The sequence below is a fragment of the Benincasa hispida genome, chromosome 6 (genome assembly GCF_009727055.1).
Source record: "Benincasa hispida cultivar B227 chromosome 6, ASM972705v1, whole genome shotgun sequence".
NCBI classification, from domain to species: Eukaryota; Viridiplantae; Streptophyta; class Magnoliopsida; order Cucurbitales; family Cucurbitaceae; genus Benincasa; species Benincasa hispida.
The window spans coordinates 29,589,293-29,606,745 of NC_052354.1; the positions used below are offsets into that span (position 1 = coordinate 29,589,293).

Here is a 17,453-nt window from a genome sequence, read left to right on the forward strand (position 1 = left end):
TTGGTTTATTGATGTCTATTAATTCACCTTGTAGAAGGTTGATTATGTACTCTGAATTACTCTGATTTATTTAATAGTATATAAATTTAACATGGTATCAGAACATTAAGTTTTGTTTTATCGAACCCTAACCGTCAAAGCCCTGTTCGTTCTCTGCCTCCGTCGATTGGCGACGATGAAGGCAAACTCGTCGCCTATTAGGGTTTTAGTATAGATAATCTGTCACCTATTCCGGCATCGACCACGTCCAGAGTGTCGACCTATGCAGATTGGCCGCTAAACCCCAACCCGAATCTCCTTCGCCGTCCAGATCTGAGGAGTTCGCACAAATCCGCGCTCCAGTCACCGGCCATGCTATAGCCTCAGATTTCACATTGCTCTTGCCTTAATCCACATCGCACCGCCCAGTCTCTGTTCGTCAAATTGTTCGTCATTGCAGATTCGGTTGGCTTGATACCACAAGTCGGCCATGAACGCTCGTTGTCCCAGATCTACAACATGTCGCTTGCCCATAGATCATGACCAATCTGTCACTCCAACCCGGTCGTTGCATTTCCAGTCGCTCCTCCCTGTTCGTGCAGAGCAACATCTCCCTTCGTGGGTTTCAGGTTCAATTTTTTTAGGGTATTTTCCATTGAAGTTCTAGATTTGGTTCAATTAGGCCGGTTCGATTCACTTCGGTCAACCCGGTTTCAGTTTGGTTTGGTTTAATTAGTTGGGTTCACTCAGTTTGGTTTGGTTTAATTAGTTGGGTTCTCTCAAGTTTGGTTTGGTTTAAGTTGGTTCAATTTGGTTTATTTGCGATTATGGCAAATCTCCTTTTGCACAAAGGTCTTTATTCCATTTTCAAATCGGTTGCTCGTGAGTTTTGTTTTCGATCTCTATACGAGGATCTTTATTTCAGCCCAGAAGTTGTAGGTTTTGTTATAGATCTCGATATGAGGATCTATGTTTCTAGCCCAGAAGTTCTTGTTTCCGTTTTTCGTGGATTTCTGTTTCCAGCCTACTTTATATTTTCGTTCTTCGTGGGTTTCTATTTCTATCCCAAATCTGCTGATTTCTTTTAGAAGTTATCTTTGCAAACTCAAGTTGTTCGCCAATCTACCACCTTGAGTTTGAGGGAGGGTGTTAAAAGGAAATTAGGGTATATTCCTAATTATTTTATTTTCCATTACTATTTCCTTTTTGGTATTTTCATCTATGTATTTTTCTTTATTGGTTTATTGATGTCTATTTATTCACCTTGTGGAAGGTTGATTATGTACTCTGAATTACTCTGATTTATTCAAAAATATACAAATTTAACACACCACAAGTTGTCCCGAGTATTCATGGAAGGAGTAAATTCAATTGGCACACGTCTGGAACATTTGGTCAAAGCCTCCAAAAAAAAAAAAGAGGAAACAAGATCTTTCATTGATGAAATGAAAAGAGTTTGTAACCAAAATCAAAATTGAACCTAATGCCAATGTATGTAAGACTTATTCATGCTAAATAAAGGCATTCCAATTTAAACACACGTCTTGAAAAACCTAAAAAAGGGGAAATAGAGCACTAGTAGAGATGTCTATGTTTCCCGCAGAAAATGGAGAAGGGAGTGGGGGAAAAAGATTCCCTCAGGCTCAACGGGGCCAAGGACAGGGAACCATCCCCATCCCCGCCCCTTTAGCCTCTTTTTTTTGCTTATTATAATAATTTGATGCTATGTTACTACTATTATTATATAAATATTATATTTAAATTTTAAGTTGTATTCTTTAATAGTCAAGATAATGAATATGTTTGAATTGACACTTGTAGATGTCTATCAAAAAAGCTCCCAAAAGAAAAGAACTCAAATCCTCTCTTTATGCAACTTGATTTCCAAATTCAGAGGCAGGTGGAGATTCCTAGGAATGCAATATCAACAAAAATAAGCAATTTCATATCAAAATTCATAAAGATTCAAGGAATGAAACCACAATACATTGAAAAGAAAAGAAAAATGGAACTCAAATCAATAGGTAGTGGCAAAAAACAAATTGATCGATAGAGAGAATGGAAATTGAGTGAAAGAAAGTAAAGAACAAAATGAAGAAGAATCAAACTGAAGAACAAAATGAAGATCTACAATCACGGTGGTGTTTGGAAGGAAGATTGTGAGATGAGAGCTTCACCGCCGAATTGAGCTTGAGAGCAATTAGAAAGAAGAAAGTTGAGGGTTAACGCGTACAGTTGGTCAGAGTATAATCGAGTCGGGTCACGCCCACTTTTTTGTACAGGATTTTCCAGCTCTTCCTTCAATTGGTTTGGCTTCCACCTTGTATGGTTTGGAGCTATGAAGCTGACCTTATCATTAGAGAAAGGTAGCTTATTATATAAAAAGACTAACAAGGTTTGGAACCCTACTCCCCAAAAACAACAAGGGTGCTTGCTGGCATCAAAGCCCTTCAATATTATTAGTAAGATAGGGCGGAAGGTGCACAACCCTTTCTCTGCTCCTTCCCTGAGCATTCCACACTAAGTTCTTCGATCCTGCCTTGTGCCTTTCTAGGCTCTACTATCGCTCATGGCTGGTATATGGATTTCTTTATTTATGTAGTGGTTAACCTGATAGAAGCTTGGCCAGAAGCGACTAGTCGCTTCCAAAATGCCTCGACTTTAGTATGGCTAGTCTTTCCAATGCCTCCTTTCTTACCACTAACAGAGAGTAAGCAAACAACCTTGTTTGCATTCGGTAATTTTTTTTTTTAGCTTTGCTATATTGGTAAATATTTTAGTCCATTTTGCTATATCAGTAACTAACCCTAATTTGATTGGTAATTATTTTCTTCTATTAGAAAAAAAAATTAGTAATTTCTCTTCAAATTCAAATTGTCCATATCGAGCTATTCATATTAAAAAATTGTGAGAAACTTGACTATTTAATTAGAACTTTTCCCTAGTATTGATTTAAGTTAGTTGTTTTAAGTGGGAAAAAAATTTCCCCATGGGGAATCCTCCCCTTGAACCACATGGAAAATTTTACAAAGATAGGAAATGATATGGGGAGCAGGGATGGGGATAGGGAAGCTATACTCGGCCCTACCCCGTCCTGTAGACATCTCTAAGCAACAGGAAGAAGCCTTAATCCAAGCTAATTCAAAACAGTTCAAAGAAGGCATAGATTTATTTTGAGATACTCGTTGATTTTCTCTCAAACCAAATCTCTGCGATAATTCCTTTAATCGCATTTGACAAAAACAACTGAGACTGAGGTTTCATAGGTGGATCAACCAAGAGTTGTAATGCACTATCTTTGAACATTTCACCAAACACCCACTGTAAGTGAAAGATAGAGAATAAACATTCGCAACAAACTCGTGAGAAGATACAATCAAAGAATGTCTTGTAGGTTCTCCAAATTGGCCTTGCAAAGCAAACACATGGAAAAAGACAAACAGCACGGAGAACGCTTCTTTTGTAGCATGGAGGAACAATTTATGGACCCAAGCATCGTTACCCAAGTAAGAATGCTAATTCTTCTAGTGCATTTTGTCTTCCATAAAGCATTATAAACTAACTTATCCATAGCAACAAAGGCAGCCAAGTGTTTATAAAGATATCTAAAAGAGAACTTTCCTCGAGAATCCAAGCTCCATACATACATATCAATCAGGATGAAAATTTACTTGCACATTAGACAATAAACTCAATAAAATCTGGAAATCAGCAGCTTCATCATCTTTCAGCAATCTCTTGAAGAAACTAGACCATGAAAAGGTGCTTGTATCCCAATGATCAAGAATTGAACCATTGGGAAACTTCCCAACTCTATATAATCAGGAAACCTTGATAATAAAGAATTAATGTTGCACCAAATATTTTACCGAAGAGAGATTCTGCTTCCAGAACCCAGTTTGAAAATAGCAAAAGAGTCGACTTGCCTCCAAATTTTAGAAATATTTATCCAAGGACTACAAAGACTTGGCCCAAATGTTCCAGAAGTGTGATAATTTTATTGATATTTGCCATGAATGCTTTGAATAACTCTACACCAAAGAGACTCCTCTCCATGTATATACCACCAGCTCCACTTAGCCAATAATGCCATATTTCTTTGTTTCAACCACCAATTCCAAGACCTCCATTCAACTAACTTTTAGAAGCCATCTCCCATTTCGCCAGATGATCGATTTTCGCCGTTTTTAAGTCCTTCCCAAAAGAAAGAATTCAAGATTCTTTCAATGTACAAAATCACCTTTGCTGTCACTAAGAATGAAGATATAATTAATTCGGATATTCAATAAAACCGCTTTGCATAGCATAAGACAACCTCCGTGAGACAGATAAAAGATATAATAAATTCGGATAATCAATAAAACCGCTTCCATCCATCTAATATTTTTTAATCTTGTCAATTACTGGCTGCCAGAAAGAAGCTTTCTTTGGAAACCCACCAAGTCGAAGTCCCAAATACATAAACAGCAAGCATTCAACCTTGCAATTCAAACAAGAAGCTGCATATTGAAATTTAACATCATCCACATTCAAGCCACATAAAGTTGATGTTCCCAATTCACTTTTTCCCAAAGCACCATTCGGACAGCTCAATTGCTTTAATTTAATAAGAGCATTCAACATCTCATCATCATATTTGCAAAAAAAGGAGCGTATCATCAGCAAATTGAAGAAATGAAACATGTACCTTATCTTTTCCCACGACAAAGCCTTCATATAACCCTTTTTCATAGATGAGATTTATCAAAGCATTTAACACCTCAGTAGCTAGCAGGAAAAGAAAAGGAGAAAGAGAGTCCCCGTGCCTAATTCCTCTTGTAGCTTGAATTCTACCACAAGGTCTTCCATTAATAAAAATTGAGAACTTTGGGTCGCAGACACATCCATTGATCCATGTAATCCATTTTTTTATCAAAGTCTTTCAGGAAGAGCACATTTTCAGGAAAATCTAAATCCACTCGATCAAAAGCTTTTGCCAAACCTTATTTTAGGATCTGACCTTTTTTCTTCTTTGGTCTATATTCCTCCACAATTTCACAAGCAAGAAGAATTTGGATCTAAAATTTGTCTACCACTGATGAAGGCACTTTGAGAAGAGAAGATGATGCTTGGCATAACTTTCTTTAATCTTTCAGCTAAAACCTTGATATACATATACAGGGAGGCTAATAGGACAGAAGTCTTTAAGACGAATTTCCAGTTGGAAATTGATATACATACACTCACAGCTAAATCTTTTTTTGCAAATTGTATCAGCTAAAACCTTGATAGTGGTCATCTCCTTTCAGCCTGTGAGTGATGTATTCTGAAAAGCAAATATCTTTGACCATTGGAAATTGATTGGAATAGAACGGTAGCCAGGATCTTTCTGAAACAAAGTGGAGAAGAAACCCAATTTTTCAAATTCAATTTCCAGATTAGAAAGAAAAGAAACCCATTATTTGATACTAATTCAGTTATGAGATTTTTCCTCTTCTTGACTTCCAAAAAAATATGAAAGAACTTAGTGTTTTCATCGCCCAATTTGAGCCAAATTAATTTGCTCTTCTGAAGAAAATTCCGTTCCTCCATAAGATAAAATTCCATGATTTCTCCCTTAATAGCCAACCAAGTGCCAAATTCAAGAGGAGAAATACTGTTATCTCCAAACTTAGCATCAAAGAATTCAAGTTTGGAACATAGACTTTTCTACTTTTTAGCCTTGTTTTCTTCAAAAGCTGCAAACCAAGCCTCTTGGCTTGATCCTTGAATTGATTTAGCAGTTTCTAATCTTGGTTTTGGTACCAGATTCACATTTTGGCTTGATCCTTGGATGGATTTATTGCCTTTGAGTTAAAGGTTTCCTGGTTTATTTAGAATTGCATTATAGCCCAATGGTTTGGTTTTAGTTAGACCATTGGGATGAAGCTTCATCTTCTTGGTTTATATTCTTTCGTCGGTTGCTAAAAGAGGAGGTGATTATTGATTTTCAGATTTCATTAAGTTTGTTACTGGGAAAAGGGTGGTTGCTCAACCAGATAGTCGCATTTGGTCTTTGAGTCTTCTAGGATTTTTTCAGTAAATTCCCTTTCCAGGCACGTGGCTATTTCTAATCCTCTGGATAAGATGGTTTTCAAATCTTTATGGAAGTCCAAGAGCCCAAGAAGTTTGAAGGATTTTCAATTCAAGATATTTATTGCAATTGGCCTACTTTTATTTCACCTTCATAATTATGCTTTCTTTATATATTTTTTTTCCTTTTTCCTCATTATTGTTGTGACCTAACTTAGCTGTAACACTTTTAGTTCTCTTGTATCTCAAAGCATTAGTTTTATCTTTTTATTTCCTGAATGAAAAGCTTAGTACCTTTTCTAGAAAACAAAAATAAAAAATAAAAACTAATGACCAAAATTAATCTTCTTGATAGCCCTTTACCCTTAAACTGATGACTAGAAAAAACCTTTCCCTTAAAATTATGAGCACAAAAGGGTTGCTCCAGAACTGACTTGTCCATCTAAAATTATGAGCACAAAAGGGTTGCTCCAGAACTGACTTGTCCATCTAGGACAAAGGCAGAGATTCAATGAGCTCTCCCCTATAACTTGAAGGAGAAGGCCAAATCGAGCGTAGCTCAATTGGCATACAAGTATGTTAGTAACTGTGAGGTCTATGGTTCGAATCCCCCTACTCCAATTGTACTAAGGAAAAAAACAAAAAGAACTTGAAGGAGAAAGAGAAAAATAGGAAGAAGTGAATAGTTGTTTCCCCATCATTCTTGCATGGAAAGCACGATATTGGGTTGAGGTAAGTAAGATTTCAAATTCCTTGTATCCTATCATTTGTGCTTAAAGCACCAAGATAAAGAGAAAAATAATCCTTGAAAATAGAAGATTTCCACGATTGTTTAGCTGTGGAAAGCACAAAAATTTACAGAATTCCAAAAAGAAAAGCACAGTGTAAAACATAATAAAAGCAACAAGGCAAACACCAATAATGAAGCTGAAAACCAAACTCTACCTGTTTATTTTACAGTGATTTTTCAAAAAAAAACGTACCTCATCAACTCCAGGAAATTTGAGTCCCATTTCTGCAGCTTGTTGAGGAGTGCTAGCCAAGTAAACAGAAGCCCAGTTCTTGCTGCCGAACAATGTGTCGTTGTCCTTTGAGCCTTCTGAAAAAACTTTATTAAGAGAGCACCAATCAACTTCCGAATTTTCTGTACCAATTCCCTCGATCTCGTGAGTGGAACATTTCCTCTGCAGATATCCACTTGCTCCCTCCTCCAGCAGTTTACCATGTCGTCTAAGCCCAAAGCAGATGTTATAAACATATGTGAATTGAATATCTCAGTTCTTACAAGCTTCATAGTATCATAAGGGAATGTTGTACCTCCTTACAGGCCTTTCAATTTGGAGGGTCTTCTCTGCATCAGATACAGATGCAAGAAGATCACCAGTTGCCTGAGACCCTACCCAGTGTATCCTTTTTTTCCAAGCTTCAGTAAAGCAACCATTAGAAGCCTGACTTTCAATTAGCTTGTAGAGACTTGGTAGCTCGATACCAGCACCATCAAGTTGCTCCTATTCAGAGAGGTAATTAAATAAAAGCATCCTGGATAAAAGAAGACCATAACTTATAGAAGAGGAACATCACAGACCACAAGCAACACTCCAGATCATACACACAACTCATAAAGAATATGACGAATGTACAGATAAATTTACAGGAAGACTAAAATATCAGAAAAATCACCCTGAGCTGCTTCTTTTTTCTTTTTTTTTCTTTAACAAGGGAACAAAATGTTCATTGAAAAGATGAAAAGATACGATTGCCCAAAGTATAAAAACTTCAAAAGGAGTGGGGAAAAAAAAAAAAAAAAAAGTAAAGAGAAATACAAACAAAGCTGCTGCCCATGCCAAATGATAAACTTAAAAGCATAAGAAAGAATTGATGCATCAAAAAATTAGGACGATTTTTATTACTTTTTCTGTTCTTTTTGTTTTTAAGTCTACCCTTCGTAGACTTGAATAACTCTCCGATTTCCTCTTTATTATTAATTTTATTGTCTCCTTTTCAACAAAGAAAGAAGAAGAAACTAAGTGAGGGTAAATCTGATAACCTTTTTTTTTTAATGGAAAATCCATTTTCATTGAGAAGAAATGAAAGAATACAAAAACAACAAAAAGAAAACAGCCCACAAAAAGGAGGAGAATCCTCTATAAAGACTCCAACTATGCAAAATAATGGCTATAGAATAGTTACAAAAAGTTTTAAATTTGAAACCCACAGAAAAACATGATAACAAACAAGGGACCAAATATGATAATCTTTTAAAAAATTTAGGACCAGATTAGCATTACTCAAAACACTATGGAGCCTTTTTAATAACAATGGGTTAATAATCATCCACCCTAACAAATTCAAGTATTAAATTTTTTGCTAGGTTGAATCCTAACAAATTCAGGTATTGAAATATTTGTTCAGTGTTAATTTGATTGAAGAAAGAAAGTTCTGTTTCTTTGAGTGTGTGTGTGTGTGTGTGTGTGTGTGTGTGGGTGGGGGGGGGGGGGGGGGGGGGGTGAAGAGAGAGAAGAAAAGCATACCAACAATGAGCACTCTCAATCTCAAGCTCATCGAGCACAACTTCCCACTCTTCTATAAAAGTAGCCATTTCATTTGCAATGGCCGTTTCCAACTGTAAGACAAGAAAGCACGTTATTGATGGTAAATATGACAGAATTTAAAAGTACTGAGACAAGGCAACAACTAACATCATCACCATTAAGAATCAATGCCAATTCTTCTCGAACTTCATTCTCCACTTTGGCAAGAGACTCCTTTTCAAGTGCTTCTTGAGCTTCTGCAGCCTAACATGAGCATAAGTGAACTTTCTAGATATTTCTTTCTAAAATACTGAAATAATATTAAACCTAGGATAAAAGGAGCCCAGAACAAATAACATAAAGCTATCAACACCCTACAAAATTACAAAAAGAAAAAAGTACTCCCATTCAAAAGAATGGAAGATAAAACATTGGAAAAAGACAGAAGCTCAAGAGCAATACTTGAACATGCATCCAAATCATCAGATAAGAATGCACTAGAGGGTTTTGCCCAAGATAGCCTTTATAACCCATGAAGGGCACTATGAGTGTCTGGTTGTACCTTTTGGGCTAACTAATGCCCTAGCTACCTTCCAAACACTAATGAACCAGATTCCCTGACCCTTTTGGGGGAGGTTTATCTTAGTATTCTTCGATTACATATTAGTATACAACCCGAACATGGATACTAATGAGAAACACTTGTCTGTGGTGTTCAATGTGCCAAGAGATAACCAATTATTTGTCAATGAAATAAGTGTGTTTTCTATCAATCAAGGACCAAATATTTAGGACGTTCAGTGCGGCGTTTGAAAAGAGGTGAAGCTGTTGGAGATAAAATACAGGCTATGGTAAATTGGCCTTTACCAATAACTACCACCGAGTTGCGGGGATTTCTAGGAATGACAAGGTACTAGAAGAGGTTCGTGTTGAAAAATGGAACCATAGTAGCCCATTTGAATCAACTTGATGTAGTAGGATTAGAGTAAATTAAGGTATATTAGACAAATCCTTAATTGATTAGGATTAGTTTCTTCGATTAATTATGATTAGTATTAATTTCCTTGGTTAATTAGGATTAGTTTCCTTGAGTAATTAGGATTTGGGTCAGTTCGCTTCCAATTCTATATAAATAGAGAATTTTCTTCTTGTATTCATAACTTTTGATTCCTAATAAAGTCTTTTTGATTTGATTCTTGGAGAGAGTTATCCTTTTAACCCTTTATCTAAGGTTTTTGTATATAAGGTAATGTACCTTACAATGAAGGACCATAGCCCTCTTGCTGATGCTTTTTGCTGGGGGTTTGGTTCAATCAAAGTGGAAAAACCCAAATTTAATCTACTTTGATAGCTTACCTCCATAGAGCGGCTCTCTTAGAAAACCTCCATTTCCAATTGGCTAAGAGAGCTTTGTTCTGTCTCTTTATGTCAATAATATCAAGATCATCATCTAGGATACAGATTTTCACCTTTTTCAATTGATGGAGGCATGACAACTATGATAAGGACAACCGACCCTCCACATATCTCCATAATGGTACAATATTGTCCACTTTAAGTATAAATCCTTGTGGATTTATTTTTGAAACCACCCAAAATGTCTCATACCAATAGTGATACTTCCAACATTTTGTGAGGATTCTATCAAAATAGAAGCTATTTATAAATACTACAATCACAAAACATTGGCAACATAATGATTTGGTGGTTTGGAACTTGAGAAACAGAGGAAAAGTCTTGTGGGGTATGGCTGTTAGAACGTTGCTTTGGTTCTTTTGGTAGTAACATCCAATTCTTAGCTTCTTTGTGGTGCATGAAGCACAAAAACTTCTTTTATAATTACAGCTTGTTCATGATACAATCAAATTGGAAAGCTCTCTTTTAGTCTTTTTGGTGAGGGAGGGGGTTTTCTATTCCCCTGCCCTTAGGCTGTATATATAGGCCATGTGCATAATATATATCTTGTATCTTACCAAAAAAGAAAACAAAAACATAGGAACATTAGTCGTTGAAGCTAAGAGAATAGTATGACACCTTACTCTCAACTTCCAAGAACTCGGCCACCAAATCCTCAATTTCTTGCTCAGTCAACGGTTCCTGCTCAATGAACGAAAACAAAGAACAAACATACCACTTGAGACTATAGAATACGGTAGAGCTGAAACAGATAATAATACCTAAGTATCTACTGACTACCAAGACATGAAGCAACAAATGAAACCAAAACTTCGCAAATACATATGGAAAAGCTAATGTCGCTTACCTCGAGATGCAACTGATCATCCTTCCCAGATGTTGATGGCCCATCGTCTTCTGAATCATCGATAAAAGAATCGCCGGACGCACTCCCTACATCATCCACGTCCTCGTGCTTCTCCTCCATCTCAAGATCAAATTAAAACCAAAAGATTCATGAGTTAAAAGGATATGCCCTGTAAACCAAGCTTGACGGCAGTATTTGAATGGAAAATGATGCTTCTAGAGGCTCAAGCTTCGAGGAAACAGATGGCAAGAACAGTCAGTCATCCTTTTCTTTATTCAATCCTAGTTCCTTTGGTTTGGGAACAAATTTGGAAGGAACATTGGTTGAAATCAAGCCTCTTCGACGCTCAGTATTTGAAAGATGAAGAAAGAGTTGAAATTCAGACCACCGAGGTTGGGGACTACAAAGGTCGCAGTGTATCCAGAGGATTTCGGGGAGGATGCTCTCTTGATTTATTTTATTTCTTAATTTGTTAATTTGAGGTATTTAGTTTTTCTTTTTTTTCTTTTTTTCTTTTTTTCCTTTTTTTTCTTTTTATTTGGTTAAAAGTTAAAATATTATTTTAGTCTTATATTTCATTCTATCCACTTTGGTTGACCTATATTTAAATATCCAATTTTAGTTTTATACCCTTAATAAATCTCAAAAATAGGGTCTCTTCGCGGTTTGGATTGACTTTGAAAATATATTTTTCAAAATTCATTTTTATTTAAACATTTTTATAAAAACATTTAGAGAACATTTGGCACGCAGAGTTGAGTTTGTAACGATTATCTGAGAGATTAAATTATCTATGGAGTTAAATTGTCTATATTTGTGGTACAGAGTTGAGTTGAGTCGAAATTTGGTATCTAATGCAGTTTTTCTAAACAAAATTGATTGTCTTGAAATTTTTTCCTATTTTTTTAAATTTTCAATTACACATATTTTCCTAAAATTTTTAACACTGAAAAATGCTCAATTCTTTTTTCCATTATTAGAGCGTAACAAATTCCTATAAAGTAAACATATACTAAACACAAATTTTGAATTAAATTTTTTAATACTTAATTACATAACATATATTTTTTTTCCATTCCTAAACACTAAGAGTACATCAAACTGACCAAAACTAACCCGACCGATCAAAACAACCGTATTAAATTCGATCGGAGCTAGGGGTCAGTTGGTTGGTTTTTGATTTTCCTGGAAAAAAAATCGAAGACCGACCGACATATATATATTTGTTTTTTTTAGTTTTTTTTTTTTTTACATAAATATAAAAGCAAGCCCATTACCACCAACTCAAGCCCAAACCTACTATTTTAGTATTGATTTATTATTATTTTTATGTTGCCTAATTTTCAAACCCATTACATCATTTATTTAAAATTTGTCATAAAAATTGATTTATTTAAAATTAAAAAGTTGCTAATTTTATTAACCTAACAATAATACATTATCAATTCATCCTTCCTTTTCATTCACCTTGGCTCCTCTTTAAAAAAAATGAAAAATGAAAAAGACCAAATCAACTGACCGACCCAACCAATGGTTGGGCAAATTTCACTCTTTTTTGGTCAGTTTTCGATGCCAATTTTCTCCCAAAACTGACACTGATCGGCCGATGTACACCCCTACTAAACACTAAGCATATTCCAAACAAATGAAAATTTTTCACTACTACTCAACCCTCAATCGTGAACAAAGAAGTTTAAAAATTGTACAGTTTTTTGTTTTTTCTTCTTAAAAATGTAACATATGTACACCACACAACTTGAACGCTCAATTGCATAACAATTTTATCTACATTTTCAAAGACATGTTATATTCCAATAAAATAAACACTTTCATTGGTCCCCAACTTTCAATTAATTTTAACTCGATCATAAATATTAATTAAAAATAAAAACAAATTCTTATATTATTTTTTGTCCATTTGTTGAAATATGAATTTCAATTTTATTTTATGGTTAATGATTTTGTTTTTTTTTTTTTTTTTNTTTTTTTTTTTTTTTTTGTGCAAACGTTTGACGCTTTACATTTTACACTAATATAACTTTTTTTTTTGTGCAAACCCATTTTTTTGCAAACATTTTTTTATGGTTAATTTAATTTGCCACTTACAAACGAAATAATAATATCCACAAAAATGTATATGTACGTGTAAAAAAATGTGGATAACACTCGATATATCACAAATTGTTTACCAACAATTAAACAAAATTAGGACTATTAAAAGTAGAATCTGAACTTAAAACTAATGAACCTCGAACTAATTATTGGAGAAACTATGCAATTAGTTTGTGGTCTACAAGTAAGAAAACAAACCATAGTTGGATTAAAATAAAGCTAAATGCAAATAAAATTAAAATCAAACATACTACAACATACCTTCAAAGGTTCAGAATGAACTAGATCGAAACACCAATACTAAATAGGGTTGTCACAAGTCCCGTTTGTTTCACAGGTTTTCTCATGGGATTTCAGACAGACATTTAATAAATCTGTTTGTTTCACAAAATTCCACTTTTTAAAATCCTGAATATTATTATCCAGGTAACTTTAAAACCCATCTGACATAAGTTTTTTAATACCCTGCAAAAGTGTGAGACTTATATATTTGGGAGATAGCAGAAAAAATATAGCTTAATTAATTGATAAATTAATATTAAGTATTCACTACTATTAGTTTTAGTTAATTATTAAATATAAATATATTATTTAGACTTAACAAATTTTAACTAATATATTTACCATTAACATTTTTATGATATCTTAACTATTTAAAATAAATTATTATTGTTAATTATCAATATTCTAATTAATTCATTTATTAATTTAATTATTTTTAGTAATTAATTTAATTATGTTTAATTAAAAAGTGTTTATTTATTTTTATTTTATTAAATAATTAATTAATTAATGTTCAATTTAATTGATCTCTTACAAATAATTAAGTAATGAGTTACTTTTAGTTTCCATATACAAATTTTCATGAAACAATATCTGCGATCCAAACGGCCCCTGAAGGTCTCATTAGAGGCAGTCTTCGTCAGAGTTGGTTGTCTAAGGTGAATGTTATTATTGGCTGACAGAAGTGGTGTTCACCGGAGTTGGCATCAAAGATGGTTTTTGTCGGAACTTGTGTGTCAAAGGTGGTTGTCGAAGCCCGAAGTTGGTCGTCGGAGTTGGTGAAGTAAAGGTGGGTGTCAAAGCATGTTGCTGGAATTGTTTATGTGAAGGAGGTAGTTGGACTTAGTCACCGAAGTTGTCATTCAGTATTGGGCGACAGAAGTGGTGTTCACCGGAGTTGGTCATCAAAGATGGCTTTTGTCAGAGTTTGTTATCAAAGGTGGTTTTCGGAGCCCGAAGTTGGTCGAGCAAAGGTGGGTGTCAAAGCACATCGTAAGAGTTGCTTATGCGAAGGTGGTAGTTGGACTTGGTCACGAAAGTTGTCATTCAGTATTGGCTGACAGAAGCGGTGTTCACCGGAGTTGGTTATCAAAGATGGTTTTTATCGGAGTTTGTTGTCGAAGATGGTTGCCGGAGCCTGAAGTTGGTCGAGCGAAGGTGGGTGTCAGAGCAAGTCATCGGAGTTGCTTATGTGAAGGTGGTAATTGGACTTGGTCAACGAAGTTGTCATCAGAGGTGATTGCTGGAGCCCAGAGTTGATCGTCAGAGTTGGGCGTCAAAGGTGGTCGTCGGAGTGTGGTAGCGGTAGTCATCGACTTTGGTCAATGGGTGGAGTCATCGTAAACATTATAAGGAGAGGGAGAATTGGGGTGACTTTAAGGGAGAGTTGGTGTGAATGGTAAAAAAACCAACTCAACTCCACCAATATTTAAAATTGATGAGGCAAACATTGAGTTGGTAATTTTTACCAAGTCGACTCAACCTATGTTGGTGTGCCAAACACCTTTAGCTCGGTTGAGTTGGTAAAAACTACCAACTCATTGTTTGACCTACGAATTAAATGTTGGCAGAGTTGAGTTTAGTTATTTTTACCAACTCATCCCAACTAACTCTCCTTCCAATATTTTTAATGGCTCCATCTTCTACCAACATTGGTAACTACCGTTACCATACTCCAACGACCACCTTTGCATGTCGAACTCCAGGCTCCAACAACAACTTTAGCAAAAACCACGTCCGATGATCAACTCCAATGACAACCACCTCTAATGACCCGATAGAGTAATCATACAAAATGCGAAAGCAATCAGAATGAATAAGCACTTTAATTACACTTAATTTGAGATTAAAAGCATGTATGAAACTATTTACAAAGAAAAGGGTTTCAAAATATTATACCTATGATGAATCTCAACAATTCTAGCTTCTTTCCACGAATTGGTTCTCCAAAAAATCAGTAGACCACCACAATGATCTTCCTTCTATCCTCTAATTTAGATCATGTGGTGGAAACATTGAATTGGGAAGAATGAGGATTTTTGGAGAGAAAATGCAGAAATCTGACATGAAATCTTCATACTGCAAAATCTCATCAATTTATCCATGAAAATTATGCAAATCAATGAGCTTCACATTGACACCTCAAAGTGCTGAAACCAAGTGGGCTAGGTGTTTGATTTGGAGGCATCCACTCCAAACTTGAAAAAGATTGAAAAATTCCACTAATGCCAATTTTCAAATTTCATTTTTCAAAAAACTTAAATTTAATTTCCACAAAATTAAAGTTAATTAATTTCAAAACTGAATTTTGAATTTCAAAAATTTGAAAAATATTTTATTTAAATAATCAATTAAACAAATTTAATTATTAAATAAATAATAATTTAATATAAAATATTAAATTAATTAAACACCTAATTTAAGAATGAATCCCATTCATGTTAATCAATATTTAAAACAATATTTTAATATTTTAAACTTTTCGATTACGTTTAATTTTGATAAATTAAACGTTTAATCATATCGAATATAATTATTCAAACCCTAAATTGAATTTGAATACTTCAAATTCAAAACCCTAATTTTGAATTTGAACATTTCAACTCCGCTCAATTTGCTAATCCAAGATATAATTTTACGAGCTAGTAAATAGACCTTATTGACCTATAGATCATGAGCTCCAACGATTTGAGATCAACTGGCTAAACTCTGTAAACCGAATTAATCAATATTCGTTAACTACCGAGACACACCACTATAGCTCAATAGTTGCACTCTCCTCACCGTAGATATATTTTTGTCCACTGTAACCATAATCAATAAGTCAATCTTTCACAGGTTGTTCGTATTTACAGCTAGGTCAAAATTACCGTTTTACTTCTATAAATACATCTTGCTCCTTAAGCTTCCACTGAACCTCTATTGAACAATTGGTTTATAGTCTAACTAATAAACCATGACCCTCTTGATCATGAGAGGGCAGGCTCCGTTGTTCAAGACCAGGAATCAGTACTCAAGAGGACAACCTATCCGCTAACCCTAAATTGGGTAGGAGTGAATTTCATTTTGCAGGACTATGTCCCCAGCTATCTATCCAGTCGTATCTCCAAAATGGGAGGCTTATTGTGCAATACTGTTAGACTACTCTCACCTATGCAAATCAAAAGATAATCCCGAATAAATAGGAGTTCATAGTTAGCTCAAGATTAAGATCGAGTTACCCTAGGTCATCGAATTTGAAATAGTCAGTTTTAACAGTAAATGGTCGTTAAGGAAAAGTGACTATTTCGAGGTTCGGTCTTACAAAAACATCCTTTGCATAGAATGCTCCCCACATGAATGATTTTGGGATCACATCATTTGTATCAGTATATAAAGTGAGTCACATCCAATAATGTTACCAGGATGTGTTATCCAATCCCATCCATATACTTAATGACCATTTTGGCTATATACTAAAACTTGATCCACTCTTATGTTTCACATAAAGTTAGAGTATTCATATTATAGCTATGAATTTGTTTATTGGATTTTTATAACAGAATGCAATATCAATAACATTTTGTTGAATGAAAAAACTCAACAATACTTTTATTGATAAATAAAATATGTTTCTAACATTTACGAACCGCAAGTTTTAGGACATTCCCAACATCACCAACATCCACATTCACCTTAGGCAACCAAATCCGACGAAGACCACCTTCAATGATCAATTTTTTGTCGACGACCACCGTTGGCGACCAACTTCGATGATCACCTCGGACGATCAACTCTAGTTACCAACTTCGTTGTTCATCTCCCACGACTAACTCTAACATCAACTCGACCGATCATATACTAAAAGAAAAAATATTTAAAAAAAAAACTCGACTGATGAACGTATTTTTAAGTATAAATTTGAATTTATTAGTTTAGAGTCTTTAATAGTCATCTTTTATAACAATTTGATACTAAGAGATTGTCTAAGGATAATCGGGTCATCCTTGTAGACCTACTTGTCACATACATTAGGGAATTTTTTTTTAAAAAAAAAAATTGCTCAGTCCACCGTAGTATAGGAAGAGGTATTGTTTGCATCTATTTGGTAGGACTGGTTAGCTTGACTATCTTAATGAACAATATATTTTTGTATGCATGAAATTGACTCAATGAACATGTAAATAGACCCTTGATGGCAACCCTATTTTTTGTATAGGTTCAACTCATAGGTTCCACGACCTTTAACGTATGTT

General features: G+C 34.7%; 1 protein-coding gene across 1 annotated transcript in view; it reads right to left on the reverse strand.

Annotated features, from left to right (window-relative positions):
• The window catches only part of LOC120079195 (protein CHROMATIN REMODELING 20), an 88,839-nt gene extending 77,555 nt beyond the window's left edge, over positions 1-11,284 (reverse strand). Inside the window, exons 1-7 of the mRNA XM_039033361.1 lie at positions 10,825-11,284; positions 10,596-10,658; positions 8,730-8,825; positions 8,562-8,653; positions 7,858-7,864; positions 7,348-7,538; positions 7,014-7,260 (exon numbers count right to left, since the gene is read on the reverse strand). Coding sequence (XP_038889289.1) covers positions 7,014-7,260; positions 7,348-7,538; positions 7,858-7,864; positions 8,562-8,653; positions 8,730-8,825; positions 10,596-10,658; positions 10,825-10,944 — 816 coding nt within the window. The 5' untranslated portion in view covers positions 10,945-11,284. The remainder of the gene's footprint in view (positions 1-7,013; positions 7,261-7,347; positions 7,539-7,857; positions 7,865-8,561; positions 8,654-8,729; positions 8,826-10,595; positions 10,659-10,824) is intronic.
• Between the last annotated feature and the right edge of the window lie 6,169 nt (positions 11,285-17,453).